This window comes from Gobius niger, assembly GCF_951799975.1.
Source record: "Gobius niger genome assembly, chromosome: 17".
NCBI classification, from domain to species: Eukaryota; Metazoa; Chordata; class Actinopteri; order Gobiiformes; family Gobiidae; genus Gobius; species Gobius niger.
The window spans coordinates 16,619,315-16,633,403 of NC_136868.1; the positions used below are offsets into that span (position 1 = coordinate 16,619,315).

Consider the following 14,089-nt stretch of genomic DNA (forward strand, 5'->3'; position numbering starts at 1 on the left):
TATATTTCAGTGAACCAGTCATGATAGAACCTTGTGAAGAGAAAGAAACTTTGAATAGGCAAGCTGACTGCCTGACCAGAGTGGTGACAAGCCCCCTCCCTCCCCAAACCGGTCTAATTTGCAAACCGCTCCAGACCCCATGGCTGAAGTGGTCTGGAGCAGTTTGGACCCCCTTTTGGAGCATCGGTCCTGTCGAAATGGGGCTCATTACACTGAACTGTTAAAGGAAAAGGCATGACTGTAATCCTACCTACACATGCTCAGACAGGCCCTCAATTGTGAACTGGGCATAGAAGACCTCCACAGCAACGCTCTCGAAAGCTCAGGTCATCTGCAAAGTTGCACAGGAAAATTACTTTTAGACTTCAGCAACTGCATGGAATCACTAGTCAACCTATAAAAGGATGGCAAAGCTCTAAGACAGCTGGCCACTTTTTACGTTTTGTGGCGCAGAATGTATAGCCCTTATAATACATAAATTCGGATTTAATATGTTATCCTGCTTCTTTCCAGTGTCAAGTTTTATGGAGAGGCTTGAGCAACCTGGAATTTGCTGCCATCTTGTGGAGAAGGAAAAAGAAAACCCAGTAGGAATTCAAATTTATTAAATTTACTATAACTTACAAAAAAGACAATGTACAGATACAAAAACATGATTTAAACAGCCGGGTCCTGAGCAGGAGCTACTTCCTGTGGAAACATGGCAACATTAAGAAAGGCTTAATCAGAGTTTGAATTTACTGCATGAACATTTCTTACAGTGTTCACATCTTCAATGACGACTAAATCCTTTTTAACTTCAAAGTCATCTTCTGTGTCGTTGTGCGAGCAGTACTCCTCACTTGCAGTCTCTATGGTGCTGGGCTGAGGAAAGATTTGAACGTTTAAGTGATTGAGATATTGGAGATAGAGCTATACTGAACATGCATTGATTCTCAAACCTCATAATCTGGGTCCTCTGATGGGCCTTCATCATCGTCAGCTAAATTCTGAACAATTGCTTCTACCCAGGTTTGATGCTCCTCTTCCTCATCGTCTTCATCCAGCTCATCCTGCTTTCTCTTGCTACCTTTGCCGCATGGCTTGGTAGGAGAAAATCTCACTTCTGCGGAAAAAAAAAAAAAATCACACATTAAAAGGCAGCGCATCAAGTTAAATAGTATTGGGGCATCATCACGACAAACCCATGTGTACAGGTCCACAAGGAGGATATCTCAAGGCGGAATGAGAGCTACCATGAGCCGAGGTTGGAAAGGATATGTCATAACAATGGCTCACATTGTTTTAAATGGGTATTCTAGTTGCAATACATTTTCTGAAATTACACTGCTGGCCACTTCAGCTTTACATAGATCATCTCATGAGTAGTAGAAGATGTATTGTCCCCGCAACAAGTAAAAATACACAAGGACAACAATGACCACAAACAGATCCAAACATTGACATGTAAACAAGCCTGAGCTCAAACCAATTTTATATTAAAATCGTACCTCTTAATCCTCTAACAGACCAGCTGTACAGAAAATAAAAATACATTTAAAAAATAAAATAAATCACAATTGGCTACTTCATTATCTTTACATCATGGAGGCACAAGTGACGTCCTGTTTTTTGGACGGGGCACCTGTACTCTAGAGCTCGAGCAAAATGTCTGCACCTCGGTTCATTGTAAAGCGCATTACCTGGCGAGAGGCAGCGGCCGATGCTGCTGGACACAGGGTATCCGAGGGCGCTCTGCAGCCAGCGGGGCAGTACCGACAGCAGCAGGCGCGTGAGCCGGTGCAGGCGCTTGCGGCCCGTGAGGCTCTGGCGGCCCGGGCTCGACACCTGGGGGTTAACCAGGCTGCTCTCCTCGGGCTGCCTGTAACCGAGCATCCACCAGAACCCACGGCGTACATGACTCTACAGGCAACACAATATAGTTATAGCAGTAACACGGAAATGAAGCAGCTGTGCTAAATGTTTGCTACACACCACGAGGCCGAAAGGCCAGAAGAGACCACGAAGCAAGGAGTGAAACACACCATCTCTTTTCACGATTTCCGTCTTGTAAAATAAAGAAGGTACATTTCTATTGCAGCAAGAGCTAAACAGGTTTGCACCCAACACCTGCTGATACCCTTTGATTGATTAGACTCACCGGTTCATCTTGTGTCTGATCTGCCGCGGCTGTGTCTCTGCGGATATCTATGGCCATGTTGGAGCCAAAGCCTGAAACCTGCCGGACTGAGATGAAAACGTAAAACTGCTAAACAGAGTCACGTTTGATTCCAGACTCTAGAGGTCATAAAATATCTCCTCGTCATCGCCGAACAGCCAATGAGCGCAAACAGGTGCACCTGGCGCAATCAGTGTTACCCAATCAGGGGCAGCCAATTAACCCACACGCGGGAAAATGAAGAGAACGTGACGCTTGCTGTTTGAAAATACAGGAAATAACTTATATTCGGCTGATATTGTTCTCCCGCCGAGTCACTGCATTTTTCAGTAGTATTTGCCCAGTAGCTTGAAGTGAGGTTGAGCATTACTCTTTGCAAGCCTATCATAGCAGACCCGGGTATATGGGCTACTGCTGTGCATATGCATTTTAGCCTAAAATGTTGGCACCCTGTTTTAATTGCATCATAATGTAGCCCACTTTAATGATGAACCTCTGTATTCGCCCCTCTGTAAAACTCTGACGCTTGTATTTCTTTCTGTGCTGCTGTGACATAAATGCGTGGGCTACTAGATCTACTGCTGAAGATGCTGAACTGTGTGTGGCTTCTCTCAACAAAGCAATTCAAAACAAAGCCGGGCAGTCTTCTGTGGCCTGGAGATGCTGCTATTGCTGTCATTATTTAGCATATGAATGGCTCTAATAAGGATCCATTATTGTCTCATAACCATGTCTCTCGAATTGGACAATTTCCGGCACTTCTATTCGTCATAAATGCGTGTGTGGTGATGCGCTGGAAAGACCATTTTTGCTTCACTCAGACACTATAAAAGCTTCTTCTCATCTTGACACAGTTAGTATTAAGGTCTCTGTCTATATGGACTCAGGGATGGAGAAAAACACAGTCACCAGGACCTTTAGCATTGGAGCGGTCAGCAGTCGGGCCAAGTCTGTTGCCTCAGATGATTTCTTTGCAGCTCGCAGACACAGCAGTGCAGGGATTCGAGCGCTACTTTGGGCCAACAACAGTAAGCTCTTTGGCTGCTCTGAAGGTTCAGCCTCCCAGACGAGCCTGGAGAGCACATATCCAAACATCCTGACGCCTGACAGCATCCCTCAGTTCACTATTCCCAGTCTGTCAGTGCAGAGCAGCCTTCGGTCTTTGGACATCGGCAGAGGAGATGAGGAGGAGAGTGAGGAGGGCTACGGGAGCTCTGATCTACCGGTGTCTGCAGCCGGCTCTCTGTCTTCCTCCGGCCTCAGTCTGTGTGAGCGTAAGGCCGAGCGCAGTGTCTCTGACCCTCTGAACCAGAGGAAGCTTCAGCTGCGGAGAGACAGCTCTGTTTCCTCTGCTCACTCTAGGGATCACCTGTGTCTGGATGCTGCTAGCCGAGGGGCACTCTCCCTGCCACACCTGCCCAAAGTCACCACGCCCTATGGCTTTGTCACCCTGAGCCAGAGCCCCCAGATGGCCAGTGAAGAGGCGCTGCTCTGTCAGGCCGGGATGCGGAGGTGCTGGGATCAGGAGACAACAAGCAGCAGCAGCTACAGCAAAGCTCCACTGACAAGGACTGGGGACGTCACTACCATCCCATCCCACCTGTTAGCATGCAGGCGGCGACTGCCTATAGACTCAGCTGCCTCTTACTCTGAACACAGACCAACGAAGCAAGACTCTCAGACTCTATGTGCCCCTCATGCTTCCTCCTTAGTCACTGCGGTCAACACAGATGGCAAGTTTAAAAGGCATTTCCGTGAGATTATAAGAAAGCATTTCTCCACCCGCTCTCGATAGTCTTGTGTCTCTTTCATTAAGAATTCAAATTCAGTGTGTGTCAGGGTGGTGTTGTTCCTTTTATGCAATTTCTGTGTCCAAAAAAAGACAAGTGTAATAAAAATTATATATAATGAAAATCTTTTGTATGCAAGTGTATTTTCATGATGTTCATAAGCATTAGAAGGCAACTCATGATTCAATTAGAACATTTTTATCAACATAAAAGTTTGCTTTACATCATGTCGAAGGTGTCAGTACTGCTCTAATGAGTCTCACTTTGACACTCACTTTTCACTATAATGACCCACACCCAGTCCTCCTCTCCCACTCACATATCATCATGACGTCATGTGTTCATTGTTGGACTTGACAAGGCTTTCAATCAGAGAAATTATTACATGTATTTGTATGTAATTGTACTGGTGTGCTGTTGTTTTTTTGGTCAAATAGTCCTTATATTAGTATAGGTTTATCGACCGGTATATTAATCTACTACAGACTTAAGGCAAGACACTGCAGGTGAATAGGGAAAAAATGTATATTTACAGATATCAATTTGAAACTTTTGCTGTAGATTAACTGGCATAAATGTGAGAGAAAAATGCATTGCAAGTTTTCTGTCATTTTATCTTTTCATATAAGAACAAGTGTGTTTTATGCCCAAAAATGCCCCAAATTTCCCATCTTTTTGGCGACGAAATCTGAATAATGGATAGAGCTACATTCAAATTTATTGTTTCATTTTATTGATAAATGAGTTACCAAGACTTTTTCAGAGGGGATTTTGGATTTCTTGTTTAGTTTTAAAATAAGCTGTTTTTGAGTGGAAAAATTTGTAAAAATGTAATTTTCGCCTTATTTTTTGACATTAAAAACTCAATAAATGGGGCTAGGGATTAGGTAATAAAAAATCCCTCTGAAAAAATCTTCCAAATATTGTTCAGTCCAAGGCTGGAAAATTTGAAGTCTTTAGGTCCGACTGACGTGGACATAGTGTCGCCATAATGACAGAAAAATCAGCGCAATATTTAAACATGTTATTGGGAAGATTAGGTATATTTTTGGTTTTCTGGTGAAAGCTTGTATGTTCAGAGACCAATTTGGCCCAAAACCTGAAAACTGAAAAAAATTGAGTTTTGCCTGTAGTGTCTCCCCTTAAATATATACCTGTATTATAAACCCAGACAATGAATGATAATATTTCATTGTTATATTTGTTATTATGTTTTAGTTAGTTAGATTACATCTGCCATATTATGCATGAGTTTCCACCCTCGCTCGAGTGTGTGTTGACAGTTGGGCATGTGAGTCATGGGCCACTTCAAGTGAAAGCCCTTAGCTGGAGGACCACGCAGCACACGCAATGGCTGCCCTTTCAGAGATTTAATAAGATGTAGGATAGACATGCGGGCGTTCTATAAAAGTAATAACGGCCGTGAAGAAGATCAGGAGGATGTCCAAATGGTCTGTCTGTGATTCTTCATTGACATACAGTACATAGCATTTCAATAAATAAATAAAACAAATGTAATATCATAATGGAACACATGCAAAGTTATTTTTTGTAATATATATAGTTATATTATGTGTTTCTGCAGTAAATGAATGGGAGGAAGGTTTGCAACATCTTATTTGTTTCCTCTTATACACAGAGGCGACTCCAGCATGTCTGGACAATGGGCCAGAGACCGCCTTGTATGTAAGTGCTGAATGCATTATTGTAATTTATTGAGATGCATTTCTACAACCCCTGTAAAATTATGTTTGGGGATTATTTGAAATAGCATCACCCAACAAGCTATATAAGATGCCAATTGACAATGTGTAAAGCTTTTGTTGCTGCTAACTGCTCTTCTTCTGGCATGTTCAATTGAGGTTATAACTCATCGACAGCCCATCCCAGCACATCCGGTTGCAACCACAAATGCAGAATGAAAAAGCCAGAGAAACAAGATAAGGAGGGCAGGCTCATGAAAATTCAGCATGCACAAAACGATGTGTCAATGAGAAAGGGGATATGGTAACCATGCATTGCACACAGGAAGTAAACTATGTGAGCGACAGTTTAAGGACACCTGGTTGCTTCACATGCGCTGAAGACTCACAGTGAATAGCCTCGCCATAATTCTGCTACGTTTTAATGGAGTCACGCTGTTCAAACCAAACAGGGGGCCAGCCTCCGGTGCTGCCAGCCAAACAACTCAGGTAAGAGCAGGTTTATAACTATTTGAAATATTGAACTATTGACTAAATGTAGTACAGAATAAAGCTTCAGACCACAATCAGGAGAAACAAATACAGATTTTTTGTAAAGGTTTGTGACAGGTTTGTAGATATTTGAACATATTTTGTTACTTTCTTGCATAATTTTACACCTTTCACAGACTAAGAAGCTTCTCGTATAGAGGACCTAGTGTGGATTCTGACTGTGGACCGCTGAGCCCAGGACTCCAGCCACCAGACGACAATGACGTGTTTGAATCCACTGATTGTCATGCAGCCTCCTGCCCCATTCACCGAGACCTGGGTAGGTGTCTGGTAATATTTAATGGTCAAAATACATATAGTCTATTGTTCTTGTAATGGCTCAAAACTGTCATGAGAAAAACCCATTGTTCTGTTAACTGTACTTCCCAAGACATAAAGAGAGGAAGCAGCTTTTGAAACTTTTACTTTCTAAAGTCAAAAAGAGTAGTTCCTCTCATAGTAAAAAAAAAACAGGGTTGCACTCACCGTACATTACAAATGTATCACTGTTCATACATGTAATCTGCAATCATTAAATACGGATTGGATTTTGTTTGAATATTGTTAAAGCCATACTGCGTCATATTTCAATCCCTAATAGATGAAAAATACAAGCATTTATTTCACATATCACATGTATTGAATGTATTTGATATCATCTTTGTCTTGTTCATTGCTTCTTCTTCTTCTCTCTTTGATGCTCTAGATCCTCTAAAGGTGAGGTTTCTGTCTGATGGCACCCCTCCACCAGTCCCAAGAAAAAAACTGGTCCGCACCCTTTCTCTGCCGGCCGGCCATGTTCCTGCTCTCTCCACCCAGCCTCCACTTCAAATGCTGCCTCACGACTTTGACAATCCCCTGTACATGCTCACCCCCATACGGGACAGAGAGCCTTCAGGGTTTGGAGCATCAACCAGGAGCGGCTCTGCGCCACTACTGCCCCTCTCCCAACTTTCTTTCGACACCTCAGATGATCATTTGGTGAACTTCTTTTCAAATTTTGAAGACCAGGATGCAATATCCCAAACCATACAGCATTGCCACTTGCTATTTCTTAGAGATAAGGCCCAAAAAATAGAGGCTAGCGTGCTATTAAAAGAAGAGCTCTCAGAGAAGCCTGTCAGTGCATATCAGCCCCAGAACTTCCTTCTGGGTGAAGGCAGCGAGCCAAAGACAATATCAGGAACAGTCTTCTACAGTGTGCAAAGCGCCATGTTTCCAGGGAGGACACTTGGACTAAGGGTGAGTTTACAATCCTGTTATACTGTACACTGTACTGTATACTGTTGCTCTAAAGCGCTTTGAGTGTCTAATGTAGGTGGAAAAGCACTATATAAGTTGAGACCATTAACAATTTCAACTGAAAACATTTTAGTGAAATGGCCACCAAATGAACATCACAAGTTTGAAGTCAATGTTCTAGGCAAGGCAAGTTTATTTGTTAACACACAAGGCAATTCAAAGTGCTTTACAGTTGAATGAGATGCATTTGCATTAAAAGAAAAGATTACAGATAAAAACTTGCAATGTCATGTGCACAGCTAAAAATACCATTTTCAGCCTGGATATGAACATTGGCAGAGTTGAGGCCTGTCTCACATCAGTCTATTCCAGAGTTTGCATGAAACTGAAATGCAGCATCACCGTGTTTAGTCCTAACTCTGGGCACCAGTACGAGACCACTCTCTGAGCATCTCAGAGCCCAAGATGGTTCATATGGCTCTAACACAGGCATGGGCAAACTAAGGCCAGGGGACCAGATGAGGCCCACCGAGCCCTTCAATCCGGCCAAAACATGACCAAGCCCGTTATGCATTGCCTAATACATAAGAGGAAAAAAACACCAGTGTTTCATTGACATAAAGAAAGATAATGCATAACTGCTGCTATTTTGTTGCCCTTTTAATTTGTGTAGGCAATTACAGTCCATTAGAAGAGTAATTATTTGAAAAAAACTCAATTCACAACTGGTTTGCTACTATTACAGGGAAACATGAGATCTCTATCTGGGTCATTGCAGCACTAACTTCCTTCTTTCACCAGGTGCCAGAAGAGTCAGGCACAAAATGTGTTTCAGAATGACACTTAACGTGGCTATATTGTTGTAATATATTCTTTGTTTTTTTTTTGTAGATATGTACGCAAACGGAAATGCCCAAGTCACCTACCAACACCAACCCCAAACCTTTGCATGTTAACGTGAAACATATTGTCGCCTGCTTCCAACCAACCGGCAACATGAAGGATTCCTGGTTGAAAACACCAGCTCTGGATGCCTCCTCCATCAGTGGTTGCACTGCTTCTAAACTACCTTGTGGTGGCAGTAATGAGTACGCTAATTGCTCTCATGGCAGCTTCATGTCCACGGTCCAGCATCTGCTTTGGAAGGGGCACTGCGTCAGTGTGGAGCGGGACCTCCCTTCGGCCACGCTAAAGGACTTTGTTCAGGAGAGCCGGTGTTTGCAGAATATGGACTGCGTGTTATATGACAAACGCATATGCTCTTTGTTGCTGCAGATACTACAAGGATCACAACATTTATACAAATACAGCAACTCTGCCCCTTGCCTCCTGCCAAGTGAGATCTTACTAGTGTGGCCAGGAATAGAGAAGGTCAAATCTGAGTCTTCTGGAGACAAACAAAAGGAATCATTTCACAAAAGCCATGTCCAAAAGGGTCACTTACACATGTTGTGGGAGACATTCGGTTGCCCCCGTGTGGTCATTTCTCCCCAGACAGCTCCCCGTTCTGATCCCAAGTCAGTAGAAGGTTTAATTCAGTACTGTCTGAATGTACATGAGGGTTTGGCTGCATTGTATATGTCCCCGTACAGGAAGACTTTGTTATATGTAGCCTCTCTTCACAAAGACAACAGCAAGAGTGTTAATATGAACGATATGGTGAATGTACTACAAGTGGTTCTCTGGGGTCCGGCTGTCTCTCTGCTAAAACACAAAGGGATGTCCACTGTGCACAGCTGGCTAACAATGAAGAGGGCTCTGTTTGTGATGAAGCTGGCAGAGAAGGGAGTGGACAGGACAGTGCTGGATTGGGAGGACTTTCTGTGTCTGCAGTATGTGGCCTTCACTGAACCTGAGACTGTGGCTAATGTAACAAGCTCACATTTCAGTGATATACTTGCGGTGGAATGGGGACAGCAGCCCAGTCTGTAGAAGCACACACCCGTCAACCCAACAGCTGGCAGTTTGAGTACCCGCTTGTGGCAATGCAGACTGCTGTTATGTCATTGGGCAGCACACCTCTCTTGTTTTACCAGTGTGGACATGCTTTTCAGTCAGTCACTTGATGCCAGAGTGTGAAGCTATTCAGCAGTAAATCATCATTGTCTTGTAAAATATTAACAAGAATGTTTTGCTCTGTCCTTAAAACTAAAAACTAAACATAGCCTTCTGTTAAAGTCACACTACTGAACACTTCACCCAGTAAAAAGAGCAAAAATAGCATTTATTTAATTGTGGGTGTTTTATTGGTAGGAAAACAAAAAGAAGGAAAATACATATGTTTTTTAAATCCCTCTAAAGCATGTGCTTATACTGTAAGTAGGCTTGCCTCTCCTCAAACCTGACTTTCAACTTTGCTGGAAGTGCGATCGCAGCTTCTGACATGTTGCAGCTTTGCTTTGACCACCAAAGGTCAATGGTTGGTTGATCTTGCTTAATAATGTTGGCTTACATTGCTAGAGATACCTTTTACAGCAAATTCAATATTTCTACACAATCATAACCTCAATAACTTGCATTAGACAGAGCAGGCATTAAGGTTCCACATGTAAATAAAGCTGTGGTTGCACAGTTCCATCCTCTACTTAAAGCACCCAGTTAAATATTTCACTGCAGAGACCACAGTCCGTGGCCCTCCACGCTGTATACACTTCAATATTCAACCCACACTGTTTGGACCCTTGTCCTAGACACACATAGTAGCTCTCACAGCAAATCAGTTCGCCCCTTGAATTCTGGGCCATGGTCCATTATGTACACTGCCAAGGCCCATGATTGCTGGGAAATAATATTTACAGTGATAACAGGTTAGACAACCCATTTTGAGCAGAGCAAATAACAGTTAACAACTTACATTAATATATTAGCACATATTTCAAAAAAGAAAGGCAGAGAGAGTGGTGCTAATACACGTAACGCTTACAAATGCAGGTGCTCTTCAGACTTGGAGGGCAAAAATTCTGAGAGAATACTCTGAGAGTATTTGCAGGAACATTTGTAGATTAGATTAGATTTAACTTTATTGTCCACCGAGGTGGAAATTTATCTTTGGTTCATCATCACAGTCACAAAATCACACATCGTCACAACAGACATGACAGACAGCATCAAAGACAATAAGTTAATAATAAGAACAATTAAAAACAGTCGTGCTGCGTACTCCACTAGCGCTTATTCAGCAGGTTTATTGCATTAGGCACAAATGAGCCCTTGTACTCCTTCTTTGTAGCTAAAGGCACTCTATAGCGGCGCCCAGAGGGCATCAGACTAAACTCATCAGACAGAGGATGCTCTGAGTCCCTGACGATGGATTTAGCTGCTCTACGCAGAGCTGTTTGATAAAGGACGTCCAGTGATTTTTGTTCACAGCCAATCACCTTTATATAGATTTTTTTTTTATTGTGTTAATTTGACTTCCATCATGGAAATTGGAAGTAAGATCATATGGGCGAGACCATAGACCTCTATAACGTGAGAAGAGGCACATGTTCCTCTAATTGATTTTATTTTTCAGAAAATATGAGTGAAAACTCATAGTTAGTGGTTGTGCGAAGCCAGTTATGGTCAAACAACTGAGTTTACTCTTTTTAAACCATAGTGATAATTGAAATGGCCAAAATGACCCAGATCAAAAGTTTACATTCCCCAGTTCTTAATACTGTGTATTGTTCCCTTTAACATCAATGGTACCTTGGATTCTTTTGTGGTAGTTGTGGATGGGCCTCTTTATTTCCTCAGATGGTAGAGCTGGTCATTCTTTTTGGGAAAAAGCTTCCAGTTTCTGTAAATTCTTGGGCTGTCTTGCATGAACTGCATGTTGTGGCTCAATGATATTGAGGTCAGGAGACGGAGATGGCCATTCTAAAACCTTCACTTTATTCTGCTGTAGCCAATGAGAGGTCGACATGGCCTGTGCTTTGGATCGTTGTCATGTTGGAACGTCCAAGTGCGTCCCATTGCAGCTTCCAGGCTGATGAGTGACACTTTCCTCCAGTATTCTTTAATGCTGCATTCATCCTGAAATATGTCTTGGCCAAGTCCCCTGTAGTGTTGTAGCTCACACATCCCCAAAACATCAGTGATCCACCTCCGTGTCTCACTGTAGGACTGGTGCACGCTTCATCATACCACCATACTACCATCATAGGCCTTGTTGACTCCTCCAAATGTAACCTTTATGGTTATGGCCAAAAAGTTCCACTTTGTGGACTAAATGACATTGTTTCAGCAATGTTGAGTCTTGTCTCTGTGCTGTTTGGTATATTGTAAGCTGATTCTTTGTGGCATTTGCAAAGTAATGGTTTCTTTCTGGTGACTTGGCCATGCAGCCCATTTTTCTTCAAGTGCCTCCTTATTGTGCATCTTGAAAAAGCTAGCTTTTTTTTGAGAGTCCTGTATTTCAGCTGAAGTTATCTTTTGTTTTTTATTTTCATTCACATTTTTCTGCCAGTTGTTGCTGAAATTTTTGTTGGTCGACTTGGCCGTGGTTTGGTTTCAACAGCATCCTGTATTTTCCACTTACTCACTTACTTACTTGCTTACTTACTTACTTACTTACTTACTTAACTTTATTTATAGCTTGAACACTGCTGATTGATACTCTCAGTATCTTAGCTATCTATTTTATAACCCTTTCCCATTTTAGACAGTTCAACTACCTTTCTTGCAGATCCTCTGACAATTCTTTTGCTTCCCTCACGACTCAGAAAGCAGAATCGTCAGTGCAGCACTGGATGAAAGATGCAAAAGTCTGTCAGGAGCCCAAAAGCTCACTGATCTTTTATAAGCACACAATAATTACAAACACAGGTCACATTTGAGGATGCTTAACTTTAGTAGCCATTCGAACTTGTTTGTGATTTAAAAAGGGGGAAACTCAGTTGTTTGACCATAAATGGCTTCGCACAACCACTAACCATGAGTGAAAAAAAAAAAACCTTTTTGTGTTATTCATATTCGCTGAAAAAAAGTCAAAAACTAAAAAATTCTTATGTTATATATTATATTTTTATGGAAGGATTCTCTCTGTGCCTATGCCATTTATGTCTTATAACATACATTTTATTTATTTTTCATTTTTTTCTTTAACTTAAATGGTGTGACGTTGTTTATACACCAGTATTTTTCATTAAAAGTAATAAAAACCTTTAATTTGCCATTTATGTGGTTACTGATAACTAGCTCTCATTTGTTTGTTTTCTGCATTTTCTCACTTAAAGGTGCATTATGAAACTTTTTATGTGGAAAAAAAAGTTGATATTGGTGTAGTAGTAGTAGTAGTAGTGACACAGTGGCTGTATGAGTGGTCAGCATAGCGCCTTTACTTTCGATTAGATTGGTCTCTAGGACGCCCCAGGATCAATTATTTGGAAGGTTTTCCCTGTGGATGGATTCTCTCGCCGGAAAACCTACCAAACAATTGATCCTGGAGCGTCTTAGACCACTGTGATGTGATTTTTTTCCCCCCAAATAAAAAGTTGTACAATGCACCATCAAACAGCAGATTCTTCATGAACACATCCTGAGGAATTACATAAGTGCGACATATTTAGCAGTGTCCATTTGTTAACCTAGTACTACTTAAGTAAATTAGGATGAGCTTAATCTGTGCTACCTCCACAACAGTTGTGCAACAGCAATGTACAGTGCAAAGGGCTCTAATTAAAAGCACTAGATGTTCATGAATTACTCTCACTCAACATTCTTAAGGACACAGTTTATTACCTAATTGAGGTGGAAAGGTCACAATTCTTTGGTAGATTATTGCTTTGTGTGTTCATGTGATTCTGGTTAACTGTTGCACCTATTCTCAGTTTGATGCTTTTTCCTGACAATGGTAATAATGTGATTGAGCCAGTTGAGATTTTGGCCATACGATGAATATGGCAGGTTTGTGATGTGTGTATACAGTAAATGGCTTGGATATATCAAAAAAGTTAACAGTGTACCTTTTAACGGAGGACAGCCCAGAAATGCATGTTTAATATAAAAACTTTTTCTGCTTCTTTCAAAACCAGTGAATCGCCTAGAGCAGGGGTCCCTAACACGCGGACCTGGGTTCAGATCTGGACCTCCAGAGGCTTTAGTCTGGACCCCAAAGCCTTTTTATCCTCTCAATATACTTAATTTCTAAGGCTGAACTAAAAATTATATAAACTATTTGAATAACATTGACATAAAATGCCAAAATTATTGATTCATTGATCAGCTCTGCTATGTAAATGTACAACCTGTGTTCATGTTTTAACATTTTCAAAAGCAATGACTGCATGTGTCCGGACCCTGGACATATGTCGAAAGTTACGAAAGAAAGGTTTGCGGACCTTGAGCTGATTTAATTGGGGACCCCTTGGCCTAGAGTTACATTGAGATTGGGATTGAATCTTATAAATTGAATGCTACCAGAAAAATCCACCATTTTAGGAAGGACTAGCATTGGGTACTGGTTGGGACCCTCCGGGTAAACACATCTAGCACACTGCAGTCTCCAAATGAGTCTGTGCGGACAATAACTCCAGTGTTTTACTTAAAACTCCATTATTTCATTTACGGATTGTGCCAGGAATCCCTAAAGTCATGGCGCTTTTGATTACACAAGTTCAAGTTCCTACAGTCAGTTACTAACACAATCCCGAGTAGTTAGCGAAAGACTCAAGGACGCAATA

General features: G+C 41.8%; 2 protein-coding genes across 2 annotated transcripts; one reads left to right on the top strand and one right to left on the bottom strand.

Annotated features, from left to right (window-relative positions):
- Positions 1 to 588: 588 nt before the first annotated feature.
- Positions 589 to 2,197, bottom strand: org (oogenesis-related gene; the record flags this gene model as incomplete). Its single annotated transcript, XM_079575696.1, has 5 exons — positions 589 to 690; positions 760 to 864; positions 942 to 1,105; positions 1,683 to 1,902; positions 2,141 to 2,197. The coding sequence occupies 5 exons, from the start codon at positions 2,195 to 2,197 to the stop codon at positions 658 to 660; spliced, it is 579 nt and encodes a 192-aa protein (XP_079431822.1). The 3' UTR covers positions 589 to 657.
- A 3,834-nt stretch (positions 2,198 to 6,031) lies between these two features.
- LOC306976689 (inactive tyrosine-protein kinase PRAG1) lies at positions 6,032 to 9,510 on the top strand. The gene is made up of 4 exons (XM_079574722.1): positions 6,032 to 6,140; positions 6,320 to 6,462; positions 6,889 to 7,424; positions 8,316 to 9,510. Exons 1-4 carry the CDS (start codon positions 6,076 to 6,078, stop codon positions 9,354 to 9,356), a joined length of 1,785 nt encoding a protein of 594 aa, XP_079430848.1. The 5' UTR covers positions 6,032 to 6,075; the 3' UTR covers positions 9,357 to 9,510.
- Positions 9,511 to 14,089: the final 4,579 nt, after the last annotated feature.